General features: G+C 39.6%; 1 protein-coding gene across 1 annotated transcript; it reads right to left on the bottom strand.

Annotated features, from left to right (window-relative positions):
* Positions 1–10054: 10054 nt before the first annotated feature.
* On the bottom strand, positions 10055–10710 carry LOC116220250 (hereditary hemochromatosis protein homolog; the record flags this gene model as incomplete). Its single annotated transcript, XM_031565624.2, has 2 exons — positions 10407–10710; positions 10055–10098 (listed from the first exon to the last, which is right to left on the bottom strand). Coding segments are annotated over exons 1-2 (348 nt in total), but the record flags the coding sequence as incomplete, so codon positions are not given.
* Positions 10711–12709: the final 1999 nt, after the last annotated feature.

Here is a 12709-nt window from a genome sequence, read left to right as displayed (position 1 = left end):
AAGCGTCTGCATACTTTATGTTGTACTATAGTGTACCACAGTACATTTTGCATAGGGCTGTCATGAAGCACATTTGCAGAATTTCAGATTTACTATATTTGTCTGGTATTACAATATGTACCGTAAGATGTGTCTATGAGATACTTTATTTATTTTACACTAAACTGTGAAAAAATAGGCAATACGGCAGCACGTGATATACGCATTTTGCAACGCTTCAAGCTGCTTGTGATTTTTCAGCTCACTGTATGTTGCGTGACAGAGTAGTCCTCTGGATTAAGGGGTATTAAGTGATATTAGGGGTTAGATGAAATATATCTCTGCACAGTTCATTTTCTATCTTATGTTATGCATTTTATGTATTCAATATTTTTTTCTCATCTTTATGCACTCTATAGCTGTTTAATAATAATTATTATCATTATTATAATTCTTTTTTTTTGCACTATATCCTTTTTATGTTTATTTGATGTCTATTTTTATGTGGATCACTGTGCATGTAATTTCTTTGTGCACGTAATGTATTTGCTGTTAAGCACTTTGAGCTGCATTCTTTTGCATGAAAGGTGCTATATAAAAAAAGTTGTTTATTATTATTATTATTATTATTATTATTATTATTTGGGAGAGAGCATTTGGTAGTTATGGCACCATGAGTCACTTTTAGTTGAAGCGTGTTGAGCGCCACAGTCGACCACTAATCCCAACCCAGATCACACACACAAACCCAGACCCTCTCTAACACTCCCTTGCAGCCAAATCCAGACCCTCTCTAACACTCCCTTGCAGCCGTAGCGCACACACATACACACACAAACCCAGACCCTCTCTACAGTAACACTCCCTTGCAGCCGTAGCACACACACATACACACACAAACCCAGACCCTCTTTACAGTAACACTCCCTTGCAGCCGTAGCACACACACATACACACACAAACCCAGACCCTCTCTACAGTAACACTCCCTTGCAGCCGTAGCACACACACATACACACACAAACCCAGACCCTCTTTACAGTAACACTCCCTTGCAGCCGTAGCACACACACATACACACACAAACCCAGACCCTCTCTAACACTCCCTTGCAGCCGTAGCACACACACATACACACACAAACCCAGACCCTCTCAAACACTCCCTTGCAGAACCACGTGTTCAAAAGAAATTGTCATTTCTTTTGAACAACATTTCTTGTTGCATAGTCGATATTAGAGGTTGCTTAAATGTATCTCTTATTTGTGGTTGGAAGTGGTGTATTTTCTTAATTTGCTGTTGGCTTTACAGTTTTTCTCAATTGCTAACACACATTTTTTGAAAGCATGCCTCGTTTCCTCAAAACTCTAAACACAAATCCCAAAACCACTCACACAAAATGCAAAACCCTTTATACATCCTGCAAAAGGCAACTTTGCTTTCAAAACAGTGTTATGTCACCTCAAAAGGGTACTTTGTTTTCTAATGACAAACACAGCCCATTATATGAGTAGACATTCTAAGCATCGATTGAACACTGATGTGCTCAATGGAAAACACTACTATGAAATGGGAAAACACCAGTATGAAGGCCTTATCAGGAACATTATGTTACAGTTTTTCTCAATTGTTTTCACACATTTAGCGAATCATGGGTCAACTTAATCTAATGCTCACATCTTCTTTGCACAGCAAGAGTCTTCTCTGGCGAATGGGTTAACTATTTCTCATTGCTTTCACACAAATTTCTTTGAGTTTTAACACACTGTTCAAAACAGTTAACACACGTCTCAGAGAAAGACACAAAACCTTTTTGAATAACCATGTCAACACATTGCAGACACTTAGTAGCAGCCTACTGAAACTGCTCTCTATATTCTAAATATCGTCAGCACCTGTGTGAACTCTCTGTGCACAACTAATCAAGTAGTTCTCAACCTCTAAAAGAGGTCAATAGATTGATTTTGATACCAAGCATGGATCGAGGAAGCTGCCACCAGAAATAGTGCAATAGGCTGTAAATACTGTAAATATACAGTAATCAGAATTCTACCGTATATGTTGTAAATTACTTTAGTGAAACTACAGTACTACATTGTATTGTGGCAACACACTTTACAAAAGTATAGAAATGGTTGTTGCCAAGAGTGCAAATACAATGAAACACAGTACAGTAAATTGACTGTAAAGGCCAGCAAAGTGTCATTGTCATTGCCGAACGTACAAACAATTGATGTGACAGTATGACGGCTCAGCCTCTCTCATGGAGAGGTCATGATTGACTACGTGATCAATGACTGTTGCCCTAATTTCATTAGAGCATCTTACATGAATGCCACACAGGGGCCCCTCTATTTCTACTATGGCTGAGGTACACACTGGCCCACACTGGTGGCAGGGGGAGACTGTTCACTGCAGAACAGATTTACCTTTTTACTGTATCTTGAAACCTGTCATTTTGACTTCTTACAGTATCCAATCTAATGTGGAAAAATGACTGCAATAAATATTTTTGTGTCAGAATCTTTGCCATTCTGTACACAGTAGAACAAATGTAAAATCAATGGTGTTGACAGGTCCTTGTTTAGAATATCTTTTACAGTATTTAGCAATACAAAAACAGAACTACAATATTTTATGTTTACAAATTATCAGATTTCAAATACTTTATGACAGTATATTGTCAAGAGTGCTCAGTACAAAACCCAAATTGTAGTATGTTGTCAGTGGTAAAATAGTCAATGCTGTGAGGGTGTTGATATTGATAGCTGTAGTTTGAATTTTGTTATCCATTGTTAAATAAATGAGAAAACGTACATTTTCAATTGAGCACAAATTGTAGGTTTTGATGGAAATGTTTGGTTTTGATGGGTGTGTGATAAGTTTTGAGAAGGTGGTGTCATTCTGCAAACATCAAATAGTGTTTTGGTTATTTCATCTTCTGTTATGGGCTGTGTGTGAGCTGTTTTGAAAAAGTAAACAGTGATTGGAAAAATGTGCCAAAGCAATCGAGAAAAACTGTACTATACGCTTACTCCTGTAGTAAAATATAACTGTATAATGTTTTTACGCAAATATAAAACAACACACAAATATACAGTAACAACTAAAATATTTCTTTATTTTTTCCAAAAGTGCTGTAGCCTATACATCACAGCAAACACAAATGAATGTGTAAATGATTTGCACAGAACAAACAATAGGATATAGGCCAGTACAGTAAAAAAAAAAAAGAAAGAAAAATGTAAAATAAAAAAGGACAAAAAACTACTGCATCCTGTTCTAGCTCAAGACAATATTGACAATGTGCTATCAGAAATAGACCTACACAGTGTTGTGAATGTTGTTGCATTTTGTCTGAGTGGTTTAGGGATTTGTGTTTAGAGTTTTGAGAAAACGAGGCATGCTTCATGTGTGTAAGCAATCGAGAAAAACTGTAACATTGGATTGGATTGCAATACAGTAGAGTAATGTGTCAGTGCTGATAGGACGCAATCAGTTGTGGAAATGTATATGACTTGCACATAGTCATAGCATAACTGTTTGACTGTCGGAGTTTCTGACAAAAGGCACCCTGTACACCTGCTTTATTCTCAAGGTGTTCCGCCTTAGAACACAGTCCACTGTGGCTAGGCTCACTGTATTGATGTTTAGGAATTAGTCTTGGTCATCAATGGTTGCACTTTGTATTTGTTTACGTAATTTTACAGATACAGTACAATGGAAAATACAAGAATACTATGCTCCTGATAAGGCATTCAAACTAGTGTTTTCCTGTCATAGTAGTGTTTCTTACCTATTCCCTCTTCTGAATGTCCAGAGAATGGATGCAACTGAGAAGCGGCTTATATTTGGTTGAACCCTCTGGCCAGCCTCCTGCATGGTCAAACCATGGTTGACCACAGGGTTGACCACAGTGGCCCGAATCTCATCAGAGATAATGGCTCTCCTTCTTGCTCTTTCTCTTCATCCTCTTCCTCCTCCTCCTCCTCCTCCTCCTCTTACTCTCACTCCTCTGCCTTTCTGATCACCTCTCACTTCAATGTTGCCATCAATTGTTCTCCAAACCAGGAGCTAACCTGTGGCCATCATATTGCTAAAGCTTTGATTTCAAATTGCACAACAGCCTTGGAAATGGAAGTTTTGCCAATTGAATAGCAGTGTGTTCTGTCTGAACACAAGGAGGTTTTGGCATTGATGAAGTGTGCAAAGTAGAGAGGATGGTGTTTAGTGTTTTGAAGAAAGTGTGGTTAACAATTGAAATTTGTGTCTAAAGCAGATAATTGTGTGTTGTGAGTTGAAGAAAGTGCGGTTAACAATTGAAATCTGTGTCTAAAACACATAATTGTGCTTATAGTTTAGCAGAATTGGTTTAGGGAGTTGGCACATGAGTTACAGGTTGTGGTCATTGTGCCATAAGTTCCAGTTTTTGAATGTAATCAATCGAGAAAAACTGTAATTGAGTGTACCTGCACTGTGTTAGAAAATGTGCATGTGGGCTGTAAATCCGGGTGAGGTACAGGTGAATTTAGTAATTGTGCTTTTGAAAAAAAATGTCATTACATTTAAGTCATGTTTTGTGAGCGCACAAGAATTGTTTGGCGCGCGAAGGGGGGGAGGGGGGCCTTTTACACGTCATGGCCATGACAGGGTCACAGGCCTTCAGAAAGGCGCTTCTGAGAGGCCATGACAGGGTCACAGGCCTTCAGATAGGCGCTTCTGAGAGGCCATGACGGGACCACAGGCCTTCAGATAGGCGCTTCTGAGAGGCCATGACGGGACCACAGGCCTTCAGAAAGGCGCTTCTGAGAGGCCATGACGAGACCACAGGCCTTCAAAAAGGCGCTTCTGAGAGTCCATGACGGGGTCACAGTTTCCTCTAAGACGTTTCTGAAAGGCCACAAGAGGCCTTTTTGCCTTGAGAAGTTTCTTAAGAACTCTTAGAATTTTCCACGACAATTGCAGACGCTAGGGATAGATTTAATGCAAGCAAAAGTTTCATGTTCTACACTAACAACTTTCAAAACATGTTTCCATTGTAGAATGGGTGGTGATGTTAGGCTAGCAGGTTTGCACTGTGTAGGTAACTAACAACGATCTGGGCTTCTTGATAGCTACTTACTCTATGGGTGGTGAAAAGACTTTGGATCTGTCTTTTCTTTTTTGGTGGCATTTTCCTATCTACAAAGCACATAAGGGTCAAAAATATCAATGCTGACACCAAGCGAAATACTAATATGAGGCTTTATTATTTCCTGGCGTATTTAGTAGCTTCCCGTATCAGACTACTGCCAACTCTCTTTCTGCAAGTGCTGCGAACGTGAGCCTCTTCAGCCAATGAAATTACAGCATCTTGTCTCGCAGGCTGGAGGATGCATCAGAAAAATTGGAAATGTATTTTTCACTCTTCTGGGCGACGAACATAGTATAGATAATAATACGAATGAGTTTGCAAATATATTGTGCAAAATATTTTTTCTAACAGGCAATTAAAATTAACTAAATATTGGTGGGAACAATTGTGTCTTTCCCAAACTTTGGTCGTGACTAGTCCCTATGGACCATATGCAAACCTACGCCCTTGCCGAGAGGCCCTTCATAAGATGATGCTGCTGCATCTATTTGCTTCATCCCAGTTTTCCTCCTTATCTCTGTTTTTCCCCTCTCTCTGTGTGTCTCTCTCTCTTTCTCTCTGTCTGTGTCTTTCTCTCTCTTTCTCTCTGTGTGTCTCTCTCTGTCTCTCTCTCTCTGTATTTTTCTTTCTCTCTCTCTGTGTCTCTGTGTGTCTCTGTGTGTCTCTCTCTCTCTCTCTCTGTCTCTGTGTGTGTGTCTCTCTCTCTCTGTCTCTCTCTCTCTATCTGTCTCTCTATCTCTCTCTCTCTCTCCCTCTCTCTCTCTCTCTCTCTCTCTGTGTGTCTCTCTCTCTCTCTATGTCTCTCTCTCTGTCTCTCTGATGCTGTTGTTCATTCAGTAACACCGCTCTGCTGTCTACTCCAGAGAAAACCATTTCTGGAGCTTTGACTGAGCGCTCCGCTAGACGCACACAAATTCCGCGGCTTCCTAATGCATTATGATGCAAAGAGCAAAGCAAGATGACCTAGGATGTGAGAGACCCACCACGTTGATATCTATAGTGCTTTGGCGTCAGAGAACGCTAACTTCTATATAAACATTCTATATAAACCTTGTGTGATGTGTTTAACTTTGCTTCTCTCTCGTCTGCTGCAGTTTGGGAGTGAGCCCAGGCTCTCTCTCTCTCATCCTCCAGGATAAAAGTGAGCCGTGTCTCTCTCTTGTCTGCCAAGACATGAGTGAGCCCGACAAGCTTGTTTTTTGTAGAATACAATTATACTAGCAAGACGGCCGTACAAATCTAATCTCTTTTCAATGCACCATGTCTGCCCTCATCGATTTGATTGTTTAATAATATGATATTTTTGTTATTGCTGAAAATCCTCTATGCCATTCCTTCTTTTGAACAAACTCTATTATAGTCCTACAACTTAATGATAACCAGTAGATTTGTGTCAGTAATGTAATGACGACTGCGGAGACACAACTTACTGGTTCAACAGCCCTAAATGCAATGTAACTTTATGACACCTTTGATATAAGACAAAGGAATATGTAACTTCATAACTCTTTTGATATAAGACAAAGGAATATGTAACTTCATAACTCTTTTGATATAAGACACAGGAATATGTAACTTCATAACACATACAGACAGAGGAACAAGTTGTATCTACACTGCTGCCATGCTGTAACAGTACAATTTGTAGGCTATGTTTGATTTAAATATCATGTTTCTTTATACTTAGGATTACTTTCTTTCATTCCTATTTACATAGCCCTAAAACAAAATCATTGATACACATTTAATTGTCATTTACATTTATATTATACAATCTAAAAAACGTCTTCACTTTCGATTCGATTGTCACAATATGCTTACCGCTGTCTGGGCTGCACATCGAAAAAGACAAAATATATAGAACAAGAATATATTATAGAAGTTACATCAAAAACATTCTGTTGATCATTTTTTGCGTTTTTTTGCTATTGTATTATTGTTATATAGCTACTTGGGTCGATATGTATCCAAAAGTGCCCATAAATGACACACCCCATTTTATTTGCCTTATAAGTTCATACTTGGTGTTCATACTTGGTGTTCAAAATGTCAGGGAATTGTGCTAGACTTTTTATCAACGAACTGAATGCTCTCTTTCTTCACAATCTGATCTCTTAATGTGACGTGTGACTTGAAGCTTTCTGAAACTTTATTACCCAGTGTCTTTAAATCAGTTAAAACGCTATTCTGGATGTCAACTCTTTGTGATACATGAATCCTTACACCTGAGCGCGACCTGGAAACTCTCTGGTCTTTATGCTGTAATCTGGCTGCACATAGTAGTAATATAGTCCTACAGTAGTAGTATAGTCCTGGAAAAGCATATTATCCGTTTCTTATCATTGGACCTGTCCTGATCAAGTGAGCCGATGATGCCCTTTTTAAGGATGTATAGACACTTTGGTGGACATCTGATTTTCTTACAAAGGCCATTTAATATTGGAAAAGGCTAATCCAAATATATGAAGCTCACTTTTTTCGGCATTAAACGTTTCTGGTACAGTCACAGTATTCGGTAAAAGAAAACTTTTAAATAATCTCTGACATAACATAAACAGGGTAGCCATCAACCATAAAGGCTACAATTAAATGAGATAAAATTGATAATGAAACCTACAGAATTAAAAGATGACAGATTCCCTTTCTCTTTCTCTCCTGGCTCATAACCTGTATTCTCATTTTTCACTGCCCCTGATTCTGAACTTCTCTGAGCTTCTCACTCCATTCAAAGGTCACGGCTTACTTGAGAAGATAATCTCTGTCATGCTCTCTGGTCAGTGGCTGGTTAACAGTAGCCTAGTTGACTGTACCTACATTAAAACACACTATTGCAAGCTAGGATTACCTGTAATATAAACATGTCTCTTCGCTTCAGCTAACAAGTCGCGTCCTTCCCGACAGGAGAGAACATTTGGGCCGTTTGTCAGGGGCCCTCCCTGTCAGTGTGTCTCAGCCAGAGGTAGAACTGTGTGTTCTAGTTCTTCCCTTTCAACACTGCAGTAACCCATGGATGTGTGCAGTCTTGCTGAAGATGGCATGGCATGGTAGAGACTCCCATGCTCCTCTCTGTACCAGCTCAGCAAAGTCAATTTTTGAAAGGACTGGTCTCCTCTTCTCCTTTTTCTTCTTCCTCTTCACCCCCCCTCTTCTCATCACCTGACACCAGAAATCATCATCAGTAGTGACATTGATGTGTTACACACACAAACAAGAAATTCAGAGAAGATTCGTTCTCCAACTGCACCATGTTGAGATTTGAGAGTCCTAGAGACAGATTATTTACTTGAGTTTAGTTTAGTTTACACTGGAACAGGTGTTGTGCTATTGGTTGGGGACCCACAGTGACCCTCCCTCTCATTGTCACATGCAAGCACTCATAGCCAGCAACCTAAGCTTACCAATATAACACCTGCCAAACATACATCCTGAACAACAACACACAACTGGCTGGAGACAGCCGCAACACATTTGGAATATTGCACCCGGGATCTGTAAAGGCACTACTTCACAGTACAACATACAAAGGATGTATGTAGCCCACAAGTGTTAGACATAACAACAAGACTGCCCAATCATAGAATTCAGCTTACCAGGCCAGAAGGTCTTATCATACGGAAATATTCGTGTGGTATTTGTTCAGGGCAACAACACACTGGCACAGCCTTGAGTCAATAAATAACTTAACAATGCCCACTTGTGCATGTGTGACTTTCCCATGACACTTATTCTCTTACCAGACACTTTTATCCTAATAGCCTGAGTACAGTATGGCTGTGCATTATACACTGTGTGCTCCATGAATATTATGGGACTGTTTGCAGATGGCTCTTCACGTATAGATAGGGAGGGGGTAACCATGGTAACACTAGTAACACCACACCACCCCCTTAATCATGTTGTTATCAATGCTAAATATTATCACTGGCAAGGGCACAATTATAGCTTTGAAATTATAGCCCAGAAATATCACACGGAGGTCTCTGCCTTTTGTCCTTTCTGACTCCATATCTTTCCATCCCATAATTATAGATTACCTCACCCATGTGATTCAATTTATACTACGCTGTACCCTTCAATCCTTCCCAAATTCTTTTTAAATCAACACTTTCCTTGACCTCAGACCCCTTCTGGCCATCTAACCTTTGGTTTCTACCCACTACATGTGTCCTTCTTAGTCTGCCTGGTTTGTCCTTTGGTTTCTACCCACTACATGTGTCCTTCATAGTCTGTTTGGTTTGTCCTTTGGTTTCTACCCACTACATGTGTCCTTCTTAGTCTGTTTGGTTTGTCCTTTGGTTTCTACACACTACATGTGTCCTTCTTAGTCTGCTTGGTTTGTCCTTTGGTTTCTACCCACTACATGTGTCCTTCTTAGTCTGTTTGGTTTGTCTTTGCTGTTCACCAGCTGCATGATGCCCACCATTCTGTGCAGGTGTGTCAGGTCCTTGTTCCGCTGTAGCAGGGGTACTGATATCCTGTGGTCTTTGGTGCTCAATGCGCCGCTGGACTTCAACCGACTGACTTGAGCTACTTCCTAACAAGGTGTGCTCACTGCTGGGCCCCTGTTCTCCTTCATCCAGGCATTTCTTCCTTCCCTGGTGGATCCTCAAGCATCTGTTGTTGGCTATCAGATCATAAAGATAATCAAGTTTAAATGTAAAGCTTAGGATTACATTTCTCCAGTCCTTAAGTTTGTAAACAAATGCATGACAAATACCTAAACCAAAACACAACACCTCAAAACGGAACAAAACAATGTACAGGAATGTTGGGAAAGAAGTAAATTAGGCTAAGTTATTCATTGTTCATTGTTTAGGTCTTTGTTTGTTTCAAACTGTTGTGTAATATTTCACATAAAACATATTCCAACTTACCCATGCATCTTTTCCTGCAGAAGACGAAGACGATGATGACTACAGTTACACAAACCAGTGGTATAACCACCACTGCCACAACATGTTTCTGGCCTGGATAAGGTTCATAATCTAGGAGCACAGAATCACAGAGGGTCAGACGTGTGCTAATATTCAATTTAATTTGATTTATATAGCGCCAAAACAATAACATTGACTCAAGGCGCTTCAGAGAGCTCAGGGCCTGACCCCCCCCCCCCCCCCCCCCCCCCCCACCAATACATCTACTGGAGTAGAGCAACCAAGCTACCTGAACAGAACTGAACCTATTTACATGGTGTGGGGACAATCTAGATTCGGTGACAATTCACAACTAAAGATGCAACTGGATTCAGTCCATATCTAGTTGTGTGTGAACTGTTCTTGTTGAGAATTATTACCTAAAGGTATGTCCAACTTGTTGTCCAGGCTGAGATGCTCAGCCTTACACGTGTACTGGTAGTTCTCCTTTAGATCATCTGTGCTGACCTCCAGGCTCTTCCTCATCTGGTAGGTTCCATCTCCGTTAGGTAGCAGTTCCCCTCCAGTGATCTGGTGGCTATCCAAAGGCTGGTCATCTCTGAACAGGGTCAGGTTGATGTGACGGGGGTAAAACCCAGTGGCCAGACAAGTTACTTTCATCCCACCAGAGTCTGGGAGGGCCTTCTGGAAGAGCCTGACTCTGGGTTTAACTGAGAAAGACATAATATTTTCATAATGACACAAATATCATGAATTTGTGTCATGTGTTATTAATCATAGTCTTGTTACGTTCAGTCATAAAGTCATAATGTTTATCAACGTCAAAGTATAAATTATATGACATGCACATATCACATTACCTTTTCTCATTACATGTTTCCTGTTGATCTTAAAAAGTTTGTGAAGTGATGTAAGGCAGAAAGGCTCCATAACATCGATGAGTAACGATCTCCAGTAATTTGACTGTAGAATATTCCAGTCTCCTGGCCATCGGAACACTGATTGAAAGGTGTTGTCAGAAATACTTAGATGTATCTCATCTCCAATATCTCCATTGAAAGACTCTTTGTATATCATTCTTCCAGGTGCACTATGGTCCAGTAAATCACAACCAAATATACTCTGGAGGAAGGGAATACCTAAGGGAAGGTAAATAAGAAAACACAACATATTTAATCAAGTCATCAACACATCTAAGAACACAAGCACAATATTACAAACTTCTGTAACACTTAGTCAGTGCTTACCATGTGTGTTATTGTAATTATGAATATATCTATCTGCTTTATTTCTGATACGGTTGTGCATACTGGTTAACACAAACATGGTATATTTCTGGTCAGCAAAATGGAAGACTTCCTCTTCATTCATAGGTCCTCTTGGAAAATGTTTTTGTCCATTTGAGGAATAGTAAGCAAGTGGAATATCATCCAGCATCAGCACTGCGCTGAACTCGGGAAAAGGCGTGTCCCCTTTGATGTACGTGGAGAAGTAGAGCAATGAATGGGATCCTGTCAGAATAAAGGAGCTTTAATAATAAACCTGCCAAGTCCTTACACCTTACACTCATCTACAGCTGAAAAAACACTGAGGTGAAAACACTGATCATATTTACTCTATTAATATTTACGGATTAATCCTAAATGTCAGTGGTACAAAGCAAGAAGAGAAATCGTCACTCTACTATTCCTATATATTCGAATAGCTAGTCCTACACAAGATTTTTTTGAAGATGCAAATGAGCCTGGCCATTTAAAGAGTGTTGTATCTGCACTGCTGCTATGCTGTAACAGTTAATTCTGGAGGTTTGATTGAAAGATCATGTTTCATAATACTTTAACTCTTAGGCGTATTTTCTTTCATTCATATTTAGCTGTAGTCAGCCAGAGAGGCAAGTTCTGCTTTATTCAAAACCACATGAAAAATGATCATTGTGTTAACATGAGACACCTCAGTTTGTAGCTCTGGTCTGGATTGCAATGATACTGTATGTGCTCTGAGCACCCTAAACGTTTTCTACACAAATGACAACTCAAACATTAGTGTTTTGTTTTTCACACCTGTTTATTTGGATCACTTTCTGATTAACAAGAAATACACAACTTACATGAACGATCTTTTACTGAACTATTAGGCTAAGTATCCAAGTATCCTAAGTAGGCTAAGTATCCAAAAGGACATTTAAATGATAAACCTAATTTGATATGCCTTATTTGTTGTTTTCCTTTCCAATGCACCATGTCTGCCCTCATCGATTTGTTTGTTTAAAAATCGGATCTTTTTGTTATTGCTGGAAATCCTCAATGCCATTCCTTCTTTTGAACAATCTCCATATCTAAAAAAAAAACTTTTAGTATGTAGATTTACATCTGTATTCTAAACACTAAAAGCCACATTCACATTCATTCTTACCGCTGTCTGGACTGCACATCGAGTACGAAGCAGACAAAACATATAGAACAGGGGTAATTCCGGTAATCTTCATATTCAATTCATATCTTTTAAAAAAAAAAATGTTATTCATTTGTTTTTAACTTTTGCCGTTCTTATCTGTCTTTCGGCCAGAGTCCACTTGAAACCAAGCTTAGGCGGTAATAGAAGTAGTGCGCAAAGGTGTGTCGCCTCCGTCTTCACTTACCTCTCCTAGTCCTAGTGCCTTCCAACAGCCTAGCTGAATAACACATTGGCTGGTGTAGACATCCTGTAGTATTTCCCGTTCTTA

This window comes from Clupea harengus, chromosome 4 (genome assembly GCF_900700415.2).
Source record: "Clupea harengus chromosome 4, Ch_v2.0.2, whole genome shotgun sequence".
In the NCBI taxonomy this organism is placed as follows: Eukaryota; Metazoa; Chordata; class Actinopteri; order Clupeiformes; family Clupeidae; genus Clupea; species Clupea harengus.
This window is presented reverse-complemented; position numbering and strand designations above follow the sequence as displayed.